Source organism: Adiantum capillus-veneris, chromosome 9 (assembly GCF_014529385.1).
Source record: "Adiantum capillus-veneris isolate H3 chromosome 9, ASM1452938v2, whole genome shotgun sequence".
Taxonomy (NCBI): Eukaryota; Viridiplantae; Streptophyta; class Polypodiopsida; order Polypodiales; family Pteridaceae; genus Adiantum; species Adiantum capillus-veneris.
Window position 1 is genome coordinate 30,162,028 of NC_140939.1, and position 21,396 is coordinate 30,183,423.

The 21,396-nt window shown below is 40.6% G+C and overlaps 1 protein-coding gene across 1 annotated transcript in view; it reads right to left on the bottom strand.

Annotated features, from left to right (window-relative positions):
• LOC147450282 (uncharacterized) overlaps positions 1 to 17,142 on the bottom strand; it is a 28,784-nt gene extending 11,642 nt beyond the window's left edge. The window contains exon 1 of the mRNA XM_086520443.1: positions 16,833 to 17,142. Within this exon, the coding sequence (XP_086376569.1) occupies positions 16,833 to 17,142 (310 nt within the window). The remainder of the gene's footprint in view (positions 1 to 16,832) is intronic.
• Between the last annotated feature and the right edge of the window lie 4,254 nt (positions 17,143 to 21,396).

Here is a 21,396-nt window from a genome sequence, read left to right on the forward strand (position 1 = left end):
TGCCACACTTTGTGCTTCCACCCACCTAGTCATATAGTCTACAGCCACTAGAATGTAGAGTTTACCATTTTTTGTCCTAGGCAGAGGACCCATAGCATCAATGCCCCACTTTTCAAAGGGTCCATTTGCAAGCACAATTTGCCTTGGACCATAAATCAATCTTCTATTCCCATTTACCTGACAATTGTGACAACTTTTACACCAATGTTGGACATCCACATGCAGACTTGGCCAAACATACCCCGCAAGCAAAATCTTCTTCACAGTTAATTCTTGGAAAAAATGACCACCACATGCCTCTTCATGAAAACCTTTTAGAATGGCTGGAATTTCGGCGATAGTTGGTACTCTTCTGCATACTTTATCCTTCCCTCTTTGATAGAGGGAGCCTTCTAGGAAGAGATACATGCTTGCCTTCTTCATGAGTCTCCTCTTCTGAGCTTTTGTGAAGTCTGGTGGAAACTCACCCTCCAAAATGTAGCCAATGATGGGAGCCAATGACTCCAATCCCTGGTACCTCGGTTGCTTCACAGCAGCCGCCACCATGATGACCTGCACTTCTTTCTTTACACATGCAACGGCTTGTTGTGCAAGTAAATCAGCATCTTCATTTTGTTTCCTAGGAATATGATATAATTGCACCTCCTCAAATTGATCAAATAGCCTACGGATGGTATGAACTTTGGCCCTTATTCTTTCATTTTTGCATGCCCAAATGCCTAAAATCTGCTTCACAATGAGAAGTGCATCCCCTTTTACCATGAGACGTTGTATACCATGGCCAATGCATATTTTTAAACCATGAAGTAGTGTGTCATATTCTGCTTCATTGTTGCTAGCTGAACTTGGTAGATTGAACTTCTCTTTCATGACCACCTCTCCACTTGGGTTGAGCAACACTAGCCCTCCCCCTGCTTTTCATGTGGCTCGACGAAAAGCTCCATCAAAGAACAAGGTAAAAGCATTAGGAATACTTTTTGGTGGTGGCAATAGTAGGGTCTTTACTTCAGGCACCTTAATCTCCTTTTCATGCACCCTATAAGTGAGAATCCCTGCCAATTGTGCACGCACACTATCTTCTACCTTGAAAGAGTATTGAAACTCTTGCAACTCCATAATCCACTTTGAGATCCTAGTACTAAGATTCATTTGAGATGACACCCAAGGGAACAAATTCTATGCGGTGAGGATTACAAAAGGTTTTGGGAGCAAGTAGGATCTAAACTTCCTTATCGCAAACATGAGAGAAAGCATCATGAGTTCTGCCTCTGTGTAGCCTCTCTCTAAAGCATTCATGACCCTACTAGCAAAGTAGATGGGCCACATCCTGGTACTATAGGGATCTTGTTGTAGCAAAACTGCACCAATTGTTTCTTTCCCAGCACTAGAGCTAACAAAGAATGTGTACTCCCAACAAGGAGGCATGAGTGTTGGTAGCTCTGACAAAATGGCTTTAATGTTACAAAAGTACTCTTCAAGCTCATCAGACCATGCAAATTCTACTTGTTGTGTCAACTTTTGCAAAGGGTGAAGTAACTCCGAGGCTAAGTGAATGAAGCGTGACATATACTTCACCTTTTGAATGAATGAGATGACCTCCTTAAGACTCTTGGGTGATGGTAGCTCAATAAGAGCCTTTGCCTTTGAAGGATCCACTTCAATGCCTTTGTAAGAAACTTTATGACCCAGCAAGATTACTTCATCCTCACCTATATGGCACTTGTCGGGGTTGAGTTGACCTCCCATGTCGTAGAGCTTCTTTAAACCTTCTTCTACCCTTTGTAGATGCAATGATTTTGAGCTATAAATACAGAAATCATCAATGAACACCCTAATTGACTTTCCAAAGAATGCTTGAAACACCATATTCATGAAACGTTGGAATGTTTCAGGAGCATTTGTCAGACCAAATGGCATGACTCTAAAAGCATAACAACCCCAAGGAGTGATAAAGGTTGTTTTCAATTGATCCTCCAATGCAATCCCTATTTGAAAGTAGCCTGAGTAACCATCGCACACAGTGTACTTCTCATGACCAGCTACCACATTTAGTATCTCATCCTGGAATGGGAGGGGAAAGTGATCTCTTTTTGTTGCCTCATTGAGGGGACGGTAATCCACACACACCCTCCACTTGCCATTTTTCTTAGGAGTGACAACAACAGGAGAGACCCACTCTGAATTCTCCACTGGATAAATGAAACCTGCTGCTAGAAGCTTTCTTACCTCCTTGAGTAGAGCCTGCTCCTTTATAACTCCTAGCCTTCGTAGCTTATGAGCTTTAGGTGTGGCCTCAGGCTTTAACTCAATCTTGTGTTGAGCAACATCTACCCCACACACGTCAGTGTAGTCTTTAGCAAAAAGCCTAGGAAACTTCCTTAGCACACATTTGAACTCCTCTCTTTCATCCTTTGTAAGTGTTGTTGATAGCATACCTTCCAACATCCCTTCATCTTGAACACCTTCGTTCTCTTGAGGACCTACCTCCTCCAAGCCTTGACAAGAGGTCTCTTGGTTGCTTGGCTTAAACCTTACCCCCATGACTTCGATGGAAGACTCCTCTTCAGTAATGCTGCCGCTACTTTCTTCTTCTGAAGTGCTATCGGTCCAACTTTCTTCCGTCTCACTTTGAGATGATTCTTCATGGAGCTCCTCTTGGCGTTGCTCCTTCATGTCAAAGACAACCTTCTTATGATTGTCATTCCTGCAAATTAATTTCCCACTCTCCCAATCCTGCAAAGCTTGCATTTTCATTAGCCATGGTCTTCCTAGGATAAATGGATAACCACTTCCCTTGGTCGACATAACATAAAAATCCACCGCTTTCTTAATGCCAAAGGCCTCTACAAAGACATTTTTACAAATGCCTACACACCTAGCCTTGCTATTGTTTGCCATCGTGACTTTGATTTCAGGTGTCTCATGGATGTGCATGCCTAGTCTTTGCATGAGTCCCTCTCTCATGATGCAAATTTGTGCACCCCCATCCACTAGACCTTTCCTAACCAATCTTCCTTTGATGTAACAGTCTAGCACTGGTGTAATGTCCTCATTCATTTCATCTTGTGCAATTTTTACAACAGGCACACTCTCTTTTACCTTTCTCCTAGTGCTAACTGCCCTTGTTAAATCCCTCCTAACTTGTGGACATAATGCAAGAAATTGAGGCCATGAAATATCAGGACCCTTACCTCTCATGTCTTCCAACAAGTTGTACGGAGCCATACCATGTCCAAGAGGGAAGTCTTGGAGGTTGATATGACGTCGAGTCCTCTTGGTTTCCTTTGCCTTCTTGCCTTGTCCATGGTCACTCTGTGATGTGACTCCTTCTTTCTCTTTACCTTTTCCTCGGCCACGCTTAATGCCATTGGCTTCCATGTCAACCTCATTTGAATTTGTCACCTCTACCACATGCACATTTGGATCTGGCAAAGGTGGAACTCCTTCTATCCCTTGTGGAGGTGGTCTTGGTCCATTTGGCCTTTGTAGAAGCCTTGGTTGTTGACCAGCTCCTTCTCCTGCATTCATCACTGGGTAATTCAAGTTAGGTCTCCCTGGCTCTCCACGGGGCCAAGGACAATTATACATCCCATGTCCAGACTCTCCGCAATTCCAACATTGCAAGACTCTCCTAGTTCGTGGCTCTCTCTCTTCTGACTTCTTTGTTTGTCCCTTTGGACCTACATCTTGTGCAAGGTGAATTGACAGGCTGCTTAAAGATTCATTTAACTTCTCAATCATTTCAGCCGTTACCTCAAGAAGCTCCCTAGATGTTGATGCTTGTGACTTACCTTTGGGTCTAAGAACTTTTATTGGAACCTCTCCCCTTAAACACTTGAGTTTCCTATACTTCTCAGCAGCCCTAGTTTCAGCTGCATCAAAAGTAGTAGGTGCACCCGCCTCAACTTTTACCTTAAGGTCAGGAAAGAGTCCGGCTATGAACCTCTCCTTCTTTAAAATTTATGCACCAGGGTTAGCAACATTTCGTATCCATAGAGCCCAAAGATGTAGAAACTCTTGCTTGTACAAGTAGTAGTCATCTAAGTCTTTTTGCTTATGAGAAACAATGTCTTGCCATAGTTTTTGAGTGTTTTGGGGATCAAAGAAGTATCTCTTAAAACGATTCAAAAATTCTGTGTAATTCCCCTTAACTTCCTTAGGCAAAGAGTCAAACCAAGTACTAGCATCTTTCCTAAGGACCACCTCAAACATTTCTACACGTTCTTGATCGGTTACTATCCTCTTGATACGGCAAGACATCTTGAAATTTGCTAAAAATAATTATGCATCCTCTCCAGGCTCTCCAAACAAAAGAGGATATCCAGACATTTGGCGTTGGCTCTCCATTATTATGAAAGATTACAACACGAGTTACAATAAGGGATACAATAGAGATTTAGAACCACTCGCCTGCAAATGAAGAAGTAAGAAAATACCACTCTAGGTTTTCTTCTTCAGCTATCCAAGCTTCAATGAGGTCTCGATTTGTTTGATCAAAACAAAAAGGTAGACTATTGATGAGCTCTACGAAGGGTTGAAATTCTTCAAAGCTAAGGCGATAAACAGAAATCTCTAGAACTTCATTTTCTGGATCCAAAAGAGCAACCACGTCCCAAGTGATAAATTGCACTTGCTCTACAATTCCCAATACACAAGCGGTTTGTATAAAAACTAGATCTTCATGCTCGTCGAAGGCCGTGAGAAAGTAGCAATTGACTAGGAGCTCCTTTCCTTCGAGTTCCACACAGTCGGAGTGAGGCAACCTTCTCACAATTTCATAAAGAACATCCTCATCAAGTCCAATCAAGTTTGCAAGATTTAAAGACTCCACTTGTGCTACAAAATTCCTGGACAAAAACTCCTTAGGATTATGGTTAAATCATTCAAAAGCATAAAGAGATTTACAATGTCTCTATGAACAAAGTGTCATAGAAAGTAGAGAAGGATGAGAATTTATACAAATTTGCAATCTTCTCTATGCTCTCTTTATTAAAACAAGCTCTGAATAGCTCCCTATCTCCTTTGTTGAAAGCGAAAGGAAGACTATTAATAAGACGCAAATGAGGGAAAAATTCACCAAATGTGAGTCTATGAAGCATGAACTCTAGCCGCAAGTTTCCTAAAGAGTCTTCCTCAATGGTGAAATGCACTCGCCAAACGCCAAATTTCACTCTATTTACCAATCTTAGGGCACACACTAGTTGGATGAATGTGCGGTCTTCCTTAGTGCCCAACAACAAGAGGAAAATGGAATCCACGCGTAGGACCTTTCGTCTTAACTTCACCACCCTCTTGTTATGAGGGAGACGCCTTACTACTTGCTCCTGCAACTCAATTGGTAATAGAGCTAGATCTCTAAGGATTGAACTTTCACTGCACACACATTCCCTGTTAGAACAAATGATCGTTTTTTGTTTCTTGTAACAACTTGGACAAAGAAAAAACAAACATACACACTATTTTGCCGGGCTGCACTTCATTCTAAAATAAAATGAACACATGTACATCAAAAGAAGTGTGGTAGTTGATGAGAGGTAGAATGACAGGGTTTGGTGATGCAAGAATTTCTCCTACTCTTTGGGCACCAAACATGAACACCATTCGTTGTTGAAAATGGATCTTTCTACTAATTGCAACGTTTATTCTAATGTGTGGAGTAAAATGAAAGGGAAAAAACTCTATTCCTGGGCCATTATCCATGGCCTATGCATGTCCTAATGCTTAAAACAACACAAAAATATAGACGTCCATGCTAATATCGTACCTAATGAGAGGCAAAATAAAAGGATTTACCGAAGTGTTTATCTCGGCTAACCTAAGAGGACCTAAAATCCTACGAATTACCCGTTGACATTGCAACTTAGTACTAACAATTATGTGTATCTTTTGCCTTGCAATGGGAATGAAAGGATCATACAAACTCTCGTGATTCATGCAAACTACTTGACTATGCTAAAAGTTGATCCTACACAAAAACATACACAAGTTGTTTTCCTCCGTGAGGGCACCGATACCGAAGCGGTCCGAGGCGGGCAACAAGAAGAGCAACCTCTAGACACCCTTCAAGGCTCCCGTGCTGCTCAATGGGGCTGGGGCACAACACAACACAAACCAAAACAACAAACCCCCAGCCAAATCCCAACTACACTAGGGGCACCACCTAGTTTAAGAGCGAACTAGGACGCAAAAGAGGAGAATCGTTAGAGCAACCCACAAACAAGCAAGGAATTTACACTAACCCTAACACCAATGGAACACTCTCACACACTAAAACACGAGAGAGAGAGAGAGAGAGAGAGAGAGAGAGAGAGAGAGAGAGGGAGATGGTGCTCGGGCTGCTTTGAAGTGTATCGTTAATGATCAAGCAAACATAAATATATATATGTAAGAAAGAGAGAGAAGGGGGAAGGGGGTGCTTGTTGCACTAATGCCTTCTTACAAATCTGTCATGACCAATCAAAGTGAGATTAGTATTTGTTCAACATAGCCTGAGTACATTACACCACAACACATCACAAGAAAAAAGCCACCCCAATCACTGTCTTAAGGCCAGAGGAGTCCTCTCCACCCTGTCGCCCTCTTACAGCATGTGGGATTTATGGATAAATTGATAGCAATACCCGGAGACAAGCTATCAAGAACTTAAATAAAACACCAAGACACTTACACATCATTATTGTCCATGACTTCACGTTGGAAGGGAGACAAGGTATCCATGCTTAGTCCAAATTCACCCTCCTTGATTCAGCAAATGTTGGGCTTACACTAGTAGGAGAAATGATAGATTTCCTACCCTCAATTTAATGATCCCTCTCTCTTACAATGGCATAGAGTTCCCTTGCTAATCACCCCTAATCCAACACATACATATGCCTAATGCCAATGAGATTCCACTCAAGAGCTCCTTCTCAAGAGGTTGAGCTTGGCTTCTCAAGCTATAGCATAGTGCTCTTTCTTCTCCCCCCTTTTTGTGCTAGCTACACCCTCCTTTTATAGCAATTTTGAAGGCTAGGGTTACTCCTCTAACCATGGTTGGGTTAGATTTTCAGCAATTTATCTAATTTCTTTTGCTTGGAATTATCAAGAAGTTGGTGGGGAAAGAGAGAGGAGAGAAATGGAGGTGATAGGACTTTTCATAGTGGGTTAGTGTTAGTAGAGTTAGTATTAATTTACAAATGGAATTGGATATTTACAATGGGAGTATCCATGTAGGATACAAGTAAGGAAGAAAAACTCTTAAGAGGTAAGAAAAGGTGGATTTCTTACAAGGTTGATGCTCCAAGTGTCTTGAGTAGGGCCAATTTTGACGCTTGTTGACGGTCCACTACCTTTGACGGTACATTTTTTCTCCACTCTTGACCTTCCTTGAGAGACAAGGTAATTGAAGCTGAGTAATCAACCACCATGATGCTGTCTTTTAAGAGAAGAGGCTGAATTTTGTGGTTTTTTTGATAGATATGGGTAATTTGGAGGAGGAAAAATGAGACTAGGTGGTCAATTTTGGAATGGAATTGTGTGTGGGAGGTATGAGTTCACCATGGTTTCTCTTATTCTTCAAGGTTGAAGAGAAGGTGAGTAGGGTGCAGAGAGGAGTGGTGAGAGAGGTGGGGATGATGAGTGGAGAAGTGTGTGTGAAAGAGGAAAATGATAAAGTGGAAGAGAGAGTGTGGCTGCATAGCATGGGAAAACTGGGGTCCACCAATAAAATCATAGCTCACAGCTCGTAGCTCCAAAAAATATGAAAAAATTTGAGGCAAAAGTTCAGCCCACGAGCTACAACTTTTGTTTGTATCACCTTTTCAAATTTGGAGAGCAAGTGAACTTTAAAAATTCAGCAAAACCGACCGTGTTTTTCCACTGCACAAGGTCCTTGTGGGGTCCTTCTTTGGATGATTCTTTTGAATACCTCCAAGAGTGAGCCCTCCATAGTGCATGTAAGCATGCCACCTACCCTTGACCTTATTTGGTAGGTCTATAATTGAAGATATTGTTGAGATCATGATATAAGTGAATAGTACAACTAAGAAAATCAAATATTGAGGGGTCTAAAAAATATGTACATGTCAAATATAAATAATATAAGTGGAAAAAATATAAAGGGGTCAAAAGAAATCTCTCTCATTATGAGGCTACCATAAAAAGATAAATATTTTTGGTGTTCTAATTTTTTCAAAAAAAAACAAAATAGATGTAGGAAGGGAAAAATCACAATAGTGAAAAAATATACACATAAATAAAACTAGTTTTTTTGGATTTTTGTTGGGGTGGAGTTACACCAAATATAAGAGAAGCTTACATGAAAATATTTCTATATGGAATAAAGAGTATGAAAAATGGTAAGAAAAATTGTGGTAATGGTGAGGCAATGTACAGAGCATAAATAACAGACACCTAGGTAGAAATATTTAAATAAATACCAAAATAATTATGAAAAAATATTTTATTTAGGCCCTATATACAAAGAAATATTTACATACGCATGGGCCATAATATACTTATATTTTTTATTTTTTTTATTTTTTTGGCTCAACTAGCCCAATGACTAGCTAATTGAGGGTTTTTTATTTCAGTAAGAAGATATGGGAAAAGTCCCCTAACTCACACGCACCTATATACAGTGAAAGGGTGAGGGTAACCACAGTGTTTGAGTGATTTGATAGGGTGAGATAACTCACTATGGCAATTACAGAGAGCCGAAAAAACGGCTATCAATACCATTGGGTCCAGGGTGATTCCAAATCTCCAGCTATACACTTTTGGTGGAAAAATTGACACAAAAACTCACCCAAATCAAGGAAATTGACAAAGAACCTTGGAAATACACTAAAATTGGGACCTTTTGACTTTTTGGTATCCAAATTCAAAAAGAAGTGAAATCTAATATGTACATGGTCTAGATATACAGCTAACAAAATTTCATGTCCAGATATAGTGGAACATGGATCGTGATCCATGACCCCTGAGAGATCTGACACTCAGATTTGACGGGTAAGAAGTTGATACCATTTAAAACAACTTATGTGAAGAGTTTCATAGCAGAAAACAACAAAAAGTTGACCAAAACACCCAAAAACAAGCTGTAAGTCAAAAACCGCAAACAGTTACAAAACTTTGCTTTTGACAAGGCAAAAGGGTTTCAAATCGAAAAAGAAGTGGATATGTAGGCCACATAGACTTCAAGTTACAAACTGACCAAGTCTTGGGTCCAGACCTGGAGGAACATGGATTGAAATCCATGATCACCTGCTAGATTTTGGGACTATTACAAGATAGTATTGCCTCTTTGGAGAGGGAGGTTCTTCAAAAACAAATGCATGAAAAGGATTCCCACATTATGAATCTTTCCAACACCATCACATATTTGAAAGAAACACCCCTTGGTGCAAGGGAACGCAAATGTATGTATTCATCCATTGAAACCCTTGCACATTCGGGTGGAACACATAAACAACAAGTGATAACCACAAGGTGATTTGGTCTTTATTTACATGATACATTCTTACTTCACACTATTTTCTAAAATTTATCTTATTGATTGCTAGAAACTTCATCCAAGAGGCATGCGGTGGGACAAGCAAAGATGATTGAGTCAACCTTCTCACTAGTTGTCTCAATACCCATGATGTGATTTCTATCTTACAATCACCTGGAGGTAAGCACATTAAGTATGCATTCACCAAGGACCTTATGTGAAAATTGAGAAATATGGTTAGTGAAGATGACGTGCAACAAGCTTTCATGAGGCAGGGATAAGCACCAAAGCCTATTAGGCTATTTTTCAACTCCTAAAGGATGTCCTCAAAGAACGTGGCATTGTGGAAAACCTATTTTCCATTCCGTACAAGGTCAAACTTGCAAGAAGGCCACAAACAAAGGTGTGTTCTTCCGCATTGGGGCATACTTACACATTGAGGACACAATGCCAACTTCGCTTTATGCTTCATGCACAAAAAGGGCAAGGGGAGAAGGTAAAAAACACTCCATAAGACCTTCACAAAAGGGCTTCCATTACACAATGTGGAGCAATATTTTTGTGGACCTTAGAAGGCTTCAAAAAGCTATGCTTAGATTTTACGAGCTAGCTGAAGAAGGTGACACACTATACTTCTTTCTTTTGGCTATGTTCTTATCATACACTTTTAAGTATATGGTCTTGCTACTATTTATTTTGCAGTGCTTGGCACAAAGGTCTCTTTTGTGTTGAAACTTGATGAGTGTCAAATAGTGAAAGGCCAAAGGTTAGAGAAACTAAGTGTCACTCTAATGAATGAGGCCCTTTTGCAAACCAAGCGAAGGGATTCAGTCGAGCCATCTCCCACCTCGTCTTTTAGTGTGCAATCAGAGAAATACATTTGGTGGTTGGGTGCTATTGAGGTGCCCAAAGAGACCAATGGAGTACTTTCATGGATTTTTGAGAGAACTCCATGGATCACAGAACTAATACACTCCCAAATTGCAGGTGAGAATTTAGAGGTTAAGGGTTTTAGTAGCTATGATGTGGAGTGTAACTTAGGTGGGGACTTGAAGACCATAAAGTGTTTGCTTGGCTACAAACAAGGGGCTTCTTATCTCATGCCTTGTCCATTTTTCACTCGAGAGTACAAACCTAGCAGACAAAAATCACACAAGAGCTCTGCAAAGGCTGGTTCAATGCTTCCATGGCAAGGGGATGGAGAACAGGGTTAGATTGTTGTGATGTCAGAGATGAAGGCAGAGAATGGGAAGCGTCTATTTTGAGATGTCCCATGCTCAATGCCCTAGACCGTGCACAAAAGGACCAGGCTTGGAATCCAATCTTTCCATTTCCTATATCAAATGTACATTTTTGTACATTACACCCATTCATATGCATTTCTTGTTGGCTATTGAAGCTCCAGATTGCCTATGCTTTCACAATGAAGCCATTGGAAAAGTCCCAAGAAGGGATCAAAAGGGTGAATGCACTCTTGAATTCCATTGGCTGTCACACTGGAAATGTGTCTATTTTTGCTGCAAAAAACACAGGGGAGGCCCATGAAATTTCCCAACAACTGTCAATGAATGGAAAAAAAGCCAAACTCTTTTTCAAGAAAGTAACCCAAGGAAAGCCAGGTCGATATGATGCTCAAAACAGCTCCAACCAGCAGGCACGTAACCTTTGGGAACTTTGAAGGAGTTATGCAAAGCTACTACTAACAATGATTCAAATGGCAAGCTTGCAAACAAGCACAAGCAAGTTTGGGCACATTTTGATAAAATGGTCAATCTTATGGGCCTTACCAGCACAACATAAGAACAACACCAATCATTTCAAGAAGCCTTGGCGGATGTCACCAAGGTCTTCACCCTTTATTAGGGTGAAAATAACATCACACATTACATGGTAAGCCATGTTATGTGGTGAACTTATTACAAGGGATTGTTTTCATTAAATAATATGGATCGGTTTCTCATGTGAACATCATATCTTGTTTGCGCATGGTATATTTTTATGCACAAATATGGTTCGCTTGAGATTTTTAGCACTCAAGGCATGGAGAAGTCCCATTATCGAGCAAGGGGGGTGTACTTCAAAAATACTTGACATGGTGGTGGAATGGTGCCATCCAATTATTTGGAGGAGATGTTCAACTGGTTTTTTCGCACAACATTTTCACAATGGAGTGTGCGTGACAATCCAAGATTGCTAGGGAAGTGCGGAAATGGAGTCTTCAAGAGCACAGCAACAAGTGGCAAATGTTGCAAGGCCCGGCCAAGCATGTTGCATGGTGCCAATGCAGCATGCGAAAAGGGTCAAAGTGGATTCTATACCAGTGACTACACGTGAACACAGGGCAAGGTCCACCTCTTGACATGTTTTTTTTTTTAAGCTTAGTGCATCCATTTGAAAAATAATTGTTTTTTTCCAAAATTAGTGTGAACAAGGCCCTTTTAGAATGGTCCCTTATAAATATTGCATGCTCTTATAAATCATTCATTTCTTAAGCACACGTGAGCTCTTACCATACCCGATGGTGCACACCAAACAAACCACAAAAGAGCATGGCCTTAAAGTCACAAGAACACCCTCCAAGGATGTGAGAAGCCGGCATGGCCTTAAAGTCACAAGAATACGGCCACGAACACCTTGTCGTTCCATGCACTCTTCTAGCAGTGGGCATGGTAGTCGGCGGGCCTAGGAGACGTTGAGGGTAGAAGAGTCTTCACCTACTCAACAACAAACACCTCGACGTAGAGTAAAGCAACACGCCCAGTGCTGGGAAGAAGAGCAAGCCCAATAAACACCAAATTCTGATAGGGAGGAGCCGTCGCGCCACAATTTGCAAGCAGGACCATCTAGAGTTTGGGTGGTCCATATAGATACCAAATCAGAGACAAAGCCACCATGGCAGCGAGTTGATACACTGCGCACACACCGGGTTCTCGTTGGGGGGAAGACATTGCCTCATGGCTAGGGAGCTCTACCCACAGCACAAGATTGGGAGGCAAGGGAAGAGGATGAATCTGAAGAGGCTGCAGATCCAACCCCAATGCACGTAAACAAGTGCAAATCAAAGGTTTTCAAGAATCCTAAATGCCACCAACCAATAAATGTGCAAGTGCCCCCAAGAAAACCTCAGTGATGTCAAAAAATAGCAAGGGCATTTGTAGAAATTTGGCACTACCAGAAGACTACCGAGCTTTTAATTCAATGCGCCCCCTTTGCTTGCACGGTGAAGGAGGTGCTTCAAAGCTATGTAAATCAATATAGGATGCAAGCAATAGGGTTGGAGGCTATTGAAGAAGTTGCAGAGGCCCACATCATTTTGGTGTTGGAAGATACCAACCTATGTGCCATACATGCAAAGATAGTGACAATATAGCCAAAGGATATGTAGCTTGCATGCCAATTGCAACGAGACTTGGAGCATTAGCCGAAGTTACACGTCCCTTTTTGTATTTCACACCCTTCTCTTTGTAATTAGGTGACTTTGCAATAGCAAAATGATTAAGAGTTGTGTCTATTGTCTCCATAGTCATTTGACTTTTCAGATTATCTATGTGTTTTCAGCTAAGTGCTTCTAGCCATGAAGAGTTAAATTTAAATCAAATATCAACATTTTTGGTAACCTAAGGGGCAAACAAAGCTAGAAAATGCAAAAAAAAGGGTGGTCACAAGGGCGTGCAGGTGAGCCACCCAAAAGTCATCTCACGTGAGTGTAATATATCTCGAATGAGCCCAAGTCATCTCATGTGAATGTAAGAAATCTCAAGTGTGAGCCTTTGTTGGATGGCTCACCTGCGTACCCTTGTGGCCACCCTTTTTTTGCATTTTCTAGCTTTGTTTGCACCTTAGGTTACCAAAAATGTTGATTTATAGTGAAACCAAATGTTTATGCAGCATGAGACTAGATTTTTATATTGTCCAATGTGATTTGGCCTTTTGATGTAGGGAACTAGTAAGTTGAGTTGAAGGAAGGCATAATGTTCTTGACAAATTAAGTCTGATGTTCATCTCACCTTTTCCAGGGTCCTAGAGTGCAACAATAGCCTAATTATGCAAAAAAAAAGGGTGGCCACAAGGGTACACAGGACAACCATCCAAAACTTCTGAATGAGCCATCTACGTGCCCTTATGGCCACCCTTGTTTTTGCATTATCTGGCCTTGTCTGCCCCCCAAGATACCAAAAAAAGTTTAGATTAAGTGAAAGCAAATATTTATGCAACATGACTATACAAATTCCACTTCTTTTCACTCAAATGTTTTTTGTACTATCCCTAGAATTAAGGTAAGTTGAAAGCAGATATCACGTGCATCCCACTTCTACTATGTTGTTAATTTATGCAAATAAGACATAGCTTATTGAAACACATCACCAATTTCAGCAATTTACAAGATTGAGAGATCACATTGAAAATAGCATACAAGATAGAGAGACCGTTCAAAGTATATTTTATTACTTATAAAAAGTTAATTTTACATCATACATCTAAGGAGCTCATAATTTTCTTGACCATTTCCTGGTGCCTCTCTTGCACGTAAGGAAACTCCCCAGTCAAGAGGGATTGCATTATCGCCTTAGGGTCAGTTGAGCCTACGGAAGCATTTATCCCTATCTGGGCAAGCACTTTACCACGGAAGCCAGTGCCAAATGATGTGCATACAAGGGATCTACGCACTAGGAACATATGATGTGCACTTTGAGCAATGATGCACAAACACAAAACCTTGCTCAGAGATTTCAATGACCACGACATAAAATGGCCTTGGGGAATAAATTCATTATGCTCTACAATGGCATAATCTCCAGGGGGAGTTGTCCTAGGAAGTGCGCAAGGGAAGATTGAGGTCCAAACCCGTCCATCGCCTACCACTCATACTTGATGCAAACTCATCAACCTCTAGGACGTCCTATCATAAACCCGTCAAGGTTAAGAAAAAAGACAATGAAGGGTGAAAAAAAATAATCATGAAAATTAGGATAGAGTTTACCTCCTGCTCCTTGTCGTCCTCCTCCCTGTTGCCCTTTCCATCCAAGTTGATGCTCCCTTGCACCGCACCTACGAGCTTTGGATCATCGGAGGGGGGGTTACATAGTGGAGTAGGCATCCTAGCGGTCTCAACCTTGGCTTGCGTGGCCTGGAACTCTTCCTCATCCACATGCAACTGCTATGCTGCTAGGACCTTCGCACACACAAGTGCAATAGTTTTAGTAACAGATTCCCCAAGTGGCAAGAGCTTGCTTTCAAGGTCATATGTTGCACTGTCTAAGGGAAATTTGGTATTGGTTCTTAGCACGCTCAAGCATTCATCCATGCGTAGACCAAATTCTTTCTCCAATTCATGTACTCCTCCCCATCCACTACCACTGAGGAGAAGCGGCTGATCTACCTCTGGGATAGCCTCATCCATCAATGGTAGTGGCGTTGGAGTGTCACTAGGGCCAGCCACAACAATGGATTTCTAAACCACCTCCTCGAGCCCCCTGGGTCACTCGAGCCAAAGTGTATGTCCTTCCGTTGCAAGGTTCATGGGGACAACCTCCTGCTCCTTGGTGTCCTTGATAAAGGACTCAACCTGAAGGTGTGGTAGGTGGAGCTCCTCTAAATCAGGTTCCTTGCTCACAAAAAAGGTGAATGTTGCCAGTCGAGAAAGGTAATTCACCGCCAACTTGCTCTTATTGAGCGTTGACACCCCTACGGCTTGCTTGTCTAAGAAATGGCATGCATCCGTGGTAAATTCTTGGAACCATCTCAACCGCTTGGAGAATGGGCGGTTCCTTTGTGTATGTAGCACAAAAGATTGCAAGGCACCCAGATCCTTGCATGTGGGGAGATAGATACGGAATATTTTATGATGTGCTCCTCCATGAACACTGAAATCTCGGCAAATGCATCCATGTGAAGGGAAATTGTGGCGTCAAGGTCGAGGAGATGAGTAAAGAGGTCCAACTTTCCTTTGTAACTGGTGTCCTTGAGGAAGAGAATGAAGCGTGACAAACGGGTGGATGTGGGTGCAGATGCAGAGGCTATGGAGGTGTTCGTATCTAGCCTAGGGTGCAGACCAAGAGTAGAGGAGCTCAAGTGTTGCGAAAGTGAAAAGTGTGAATGAGTTATGAAGTCCCCCTTCTATAATGGTCCCTTTTTTAAAGAAGGCACTTTCACCAAAAATGAACTTTCATCTCAATGTGAAAAATTATATTCAAAGTCATGATTTGCTTCGGAAAAATTATATTCAAAGTCATAATTTGCCAAAGAAAATCATGTTGACTACATCAGTATCGGGGATTGTTTCCAAAATTGCAAGAGTTACAAAGCTATAAGAGCGATAGCATAGTTCCACATCCATGCCCCAATCCTCCTCAATGTTCAATTTGTCTTCCATTCTCTTCCCAATCTACATGCATTCATTACAATATGTATCCATTCATTGAAATAAGTAGCCAATGATCGCCAAGCTATGATGTATTGAAAATGTGGTTAAAGTATTTTCACCTTGTGACCTTGCAAACAAAATTGCACTTGTTGAAGGGCCTCAAAACCCATAATAGCCAAATGTTCTTGCACATTATTGAGAGTCCAATGCTTGTTCAATTGGACAGCCTCCAAAGCATCGTTGGGCATCCTCATTGCAATGTAAAAGCTTGCAATAGCGCCGTCTATGCTTTGTAAGGGAGTCCACACTCCAAGCTTGCACATCCAACGATCATAGTGAAATCGTATGTACAAGGAGGTGCAAGATTTTAAATAGCGCATCCCAATACCTGAAGCTCCAATCTTACAATTGTACATATCCCCATTGTGCATGCCCTCCATAAAACCCCAGTCCTCTTCTAAAAGCCTTCCTAATTCTTCATAATGCACGTCTTTACATACAAGCATTGTGGTAGTCTCCACAAATCCAAACTCTTTAAAAATGTGCATGAAACAATGAATGGGCAAACACCAACTCAAGCCCACAGACCTAGAAGCTTTAGAGTATTTCAAAGAGTTTTGGACATCTATTACCATCTTTTGCTTCAAAGATGCTACCGACCACAAATTTGGTTGTTGCCACTCCATACTTAATAAGGAAGATACTTTGATGGGTTCAAGATTTCCAAACTCTTGTGTAGAAGTAGGAAGAATATAAGAGTGAGAATAGAAGAAAATCCTTCTTTGAACCAGTTTGGTTGGGCAAAGATGTGCGAAAATTGTTGCTCCAATATCCGCATGTATAGCATTGAATGTGTCGGAGAGACTATGTAGTGGGCTGCTCCTCCACAATTCAAAATACTTTCCTAACTTTTTACACTTTGGGAGTTTGTTGTTACATGATAATGGCATGCATCATTATTCCTAGTATCACAAATACTCTAAGAAGCATTCTCACCTTTTTCTTCAGCTACAATGTCTTGAGAGGCTTTATCATCCTCTTGTGAATCATGATTGCCTGCACCATGATCCTCATTATCTTCAACATTTTCTTTTTCACATTCAACATCCACAATTGGACTAATTTCTCCAACATCGTCTCCCCCCTCCCCTTGCTGGTCAAAATTTGTAGCTTCTTGAACTTTGCTATCATCCGTGTTGTCTGCATTATCATTTTCTTCATTTCCATCAACATCCTCTACACCGCTTTGTTGCTCAACGATGTCAAGATTGCTAAGATCTTCTCTTTCTGTATCATCCAGCTCCATTATTTGTCTTCCAAGTGATGCTGGACTTGCACCACACTACTCCTGCAAGGACAGATTTCTCTCCAAAAGAGTAGAGCATTGAGAGTTCTAACTCCATTGCTTCAAAATCATCTTTACATAGAGCAATAACCCTTCTCTTCTTTGACAAGCTTTGCTTCAACACAACTCCACTGGAAAAAAATTCTAAAGCATAGCTCTACTTAGGACAAAATCCTATGATAAGGCCATCAATGAAGCTTCTATCAATAAATTCTTCATCCTTGCCACAAGAGCTTGAGAAAAAGACTCTTTTTGTATGAGCCTTGCCAATAGCCTCAAACCTATCAACCTTGCTAACAAAAAGAGCAGCCATTGCAGCATCCATAGTTCCATCTATCCATGAGTCATCTCTTAGTGCTTGGATATTTCCATATTCAATATGGACCTTAGTTCACTGGCTAGAAACCCCTTCAACAAGCATTCCGATATTGATGAAAACAATGACACACACTTGCACATATTCGTGTTGTGCATTCAATGTGTTTAGATTGAATGCCAAATTTGCAAAAAAAATATGTACAGAGTTGTCCTTTAGTACCATGAAGATCCAAGACGACCAATTGAAATGGTACATACTCTGTATTGAAAAAGTCTTTGATCTTCTCCATATAAAAGCCCACCCCCTTGATTCTCCAAGGAATAGACTTGTCTTGAGATATTATGCCCATACTTAGCTCTATAAAGATGGTTGAGGAAATTCACTTCACTTTTTGGAAATGATGGTGGAGTCTTCTTTGCTTTGTTCAGGGATTCCTTGATATAGTACTAGATATAGCCCCTCATTTGATTGTACTCATGCTCTCCTAGCTTGTACTTCTCACAAACTTGATCCCAAAATAACTTTTCCCTTGTCAGATTAAAGAATAATGATATTATTGCTTCTTTCAACACACGAATTGTTTTTAACTTCCAAGCCATCTCATCCATTGTGAGGTCCCCACCCCGTTACCATATCCATTTGGCAAAAGGAGGGTACCTGATAGGTCGCTAGGCCCTAATCGATTGAGAAAAGCATAGTCAGATAGACAAGATTTCTAATGAACAAACTCTCATCTCCAAGTAAATTGAGTCCGAGCCATTGAAAAGGGGTCCTAGCCCTGTCTCGCAGGGAAAGCATGAACTAACACAATATTCTGACGTTCCTAATTCTCACCTTCCAAAAGAGAGAAACCCCACATGCATTTTTCCCCATAATTTCTAGAGGCACGTACAATTGGGACTTCTCGACTCTTGGCACAATTAGTCTCTAGTTTTGCTTCTTCTATCAATGAGGAGCAGAGAGTTTCTCCACTAATTGACACCACATGATTGTGCATACACAAAGTTCCTTTTTATGATTTCCATCACAAGCTCGTCAAGATAGCCCTTCAACCGTTATCAAATCAGCACCAAGACAATCTTTTCCTATTAAAAATACTTGACAACATAAATTCATTGACTATTCCAATACTCTGGAGTCGTAGAATCTTCCTCCAGTAGATGTTCACTCCATCCACTGTAAACTCGTTGTCCATACAATCAGTTCATGACCCACCCATTTTGGAGTAACCCTCGGGGTAAAATCATGTATCCACTGCATAACCCGCAAGTGGTGGACATTTGAGCCCCTAACTGGTCATCATCTTGTAACAAAATATGCTAGCTCCTGCAATAACCCCACGAGCTATCCCCCAGTGATCGAGAGGGGGTTCTTGAATAACATCAATATTGGATTAGAATGAAGTTATGTTGCAAAATTTTCCCTAGGCAAACAAACTTTCCTATATCAATCAATTAATTATCAAACATTTCTTTCCTACTTTATTTAGGTTCAAATTTAACATTACAATTCAAATGCTCATGTCGTAGTTTCGATTGGTTTTTCCAACACATTTTGGAAAGGTTCAATCATTCACTAGCTAACGTAATGCAATGCTTAATTAAATGAACAAAATGAATTTGAGCCTACTTCATAAATCCTTGCTCCCTTGCTTCATGAGATGGTTGGACCCTCCTCCCTCATGGGTGCCTTGCCATTGGGAGCCGTGTTGCTAGTACCCGTCTAGCGGTCATTAGCGCCACCAAAGCGAGTTTTCTTGGGGGCCATGTCTCACTACTTGGACTAGAAAAGTCCAAAGAAACAAAAGGCTATGTGTGATAAACCATTTTCCACACCAATAATGGGTAACATTCACAAGTATTATGAGAAGGAGTAAACCTAATCTTACACATAACGATAAGCTATTTGAGACAACTTCTACATCTAGGGGAGTGCAAGCTCTCAAGAACTTAAAATGGTGATTCATGCCATAATCTGCCTCAAGTAGAGACTTGACTTGGGTTATAGATAACCACACATACTTGCATAAAACTTTTATAGAAAAGAGGAAAAAATAACTTCACATAACTAAGTATTTCAAGAGAGGATTATGGTTAGAGAAGATCAATCAACATGCTAATTAGGCTTAAGTGAATTAGAGAAAGAGAATTCTTTCCCTATTTATGTATCTAATGATACATAAGAAGAGGTTAATTCTTCTTAATCTAGACATTTAATTATGAGTGAAAGAAAAGACTATAATATCCTTATAAATACTTTATAGGATTACCATAACCAAACATGCATAATCCTCTTGTAAGCTCATCATAAGGTTACCATAACAAGCATCTACCATATGCAATATGAGATCATATTCTTGCATCAATTAGGTACATCAATTTAATGTACAAAGAAAGATTATAAAAGTAGATCAATTTCTCAAAGATATTCACTAAATTATATGCAATCCAAGGGATTAATTTCACCTTGATTATGCTACAATTAAGTGCATAAAGGAGAAAAGAACAATTCCTTCATTATTATGGACTAATATTCATGAGTGAAAAGAAACATTTCATCACTGAGATGTATTTCTATGCATCAATCAAGAGATCAATTTAACTTTACTATGCATTATCATGCATAAATCAAGAGAATTGAATCTCCTTGAGATATTAAGCTTTCATAATTCTCCTTAGTTCAACAAGGGAGGGTTTGATCAATAGATGAGAGGCTAATGACATTCACACACACATTGAGAGACACTGTGGAATATAAATTGATGTAACCAGCTAGCATAGAGTAGTAGTAGGATAGGCTTGACATAAGACCTCTAGAGAAAAGAGGCTATGGAGCAATAGGATTATCATAACTTGAAATTAATTACCCTTTGATTAAGCCTCCTTCTGTGTGCTAGGTGACGTAGATACGTTCCTCCAAAGACTAGCTCCGGCAACAGCACTTCGTTGCTATTCAAAGAAGGTCTTGAGGACTATAGACTAAGGTGTTGGATGTACACACCTGCTATATTTAGCAATTTTTGAGATAGATAGCTATTTTATGGAAATTAAGGACGGGGGTAGATTTTGACGAGACGATCGCATCTAGGTGGATGTAGGCACCTCAAAACTTTCCATTTTTGGACGAAAATGACAAAAAAGTAAAATTTTTATTTTTAAAAATCTTACAACAATATATTTATCATTAGCTCATCAGCAGTGGGAAAATTGCCAAAAATAGTAACTTTTTGTATATGGCTAGAATGGCCTGATATGTATTCCTTTACATGGGAATCCCCTCTCCAAGGGTGATCGAGACCTTACATTCTCCCCAACTTGCAGAATTGAGATGTCCTCATCTCAAAGGTAAGTTTAGATGACCTTTAAGGAGAGTTATTTTGTCTTCCCATGGTGCATCTTCTTCAAGGAAATCTTTCCATTCAATGAGGTGTTCAATGATGCTTCTGATCCTAAGCTTCAAGAGTGCAAAATTACTCTCTCATTATCTAGGTCTCCTATTGTGTTGGCTCTTCCACAATAATGGCATGAGTTTCAGCCATCGCTCCTCTTCCACTTCCTCTTCCTGTGTTCCTTCCTCCACGACGAACAAGTTGGCCTCTACCATTTGGTGCTACAGTAATTGAATTTGTAGTAGTTGCTACACTTCTTCTCGGACACCTATTCCTATAGTTTCCTATCTTAAGATGCTCAAGTTGAGCTGTTCAAGTTGCGGCTGCTACAGGGTGAGGTTGATAAGTTTGGTTAGCAGGTCTAGGGCTCCAATTATTGGGCCTACCCCTTTGATTTCTAAAGTCTTCTCTCCCCTGATTCGCGATCATTTCTTTAGCTAAAGATGTTGTCCTTAAGAGAGCTTCCTGAGGTGATGTGGGTCTCATTGCTTCAAGACGGGTATCCAAG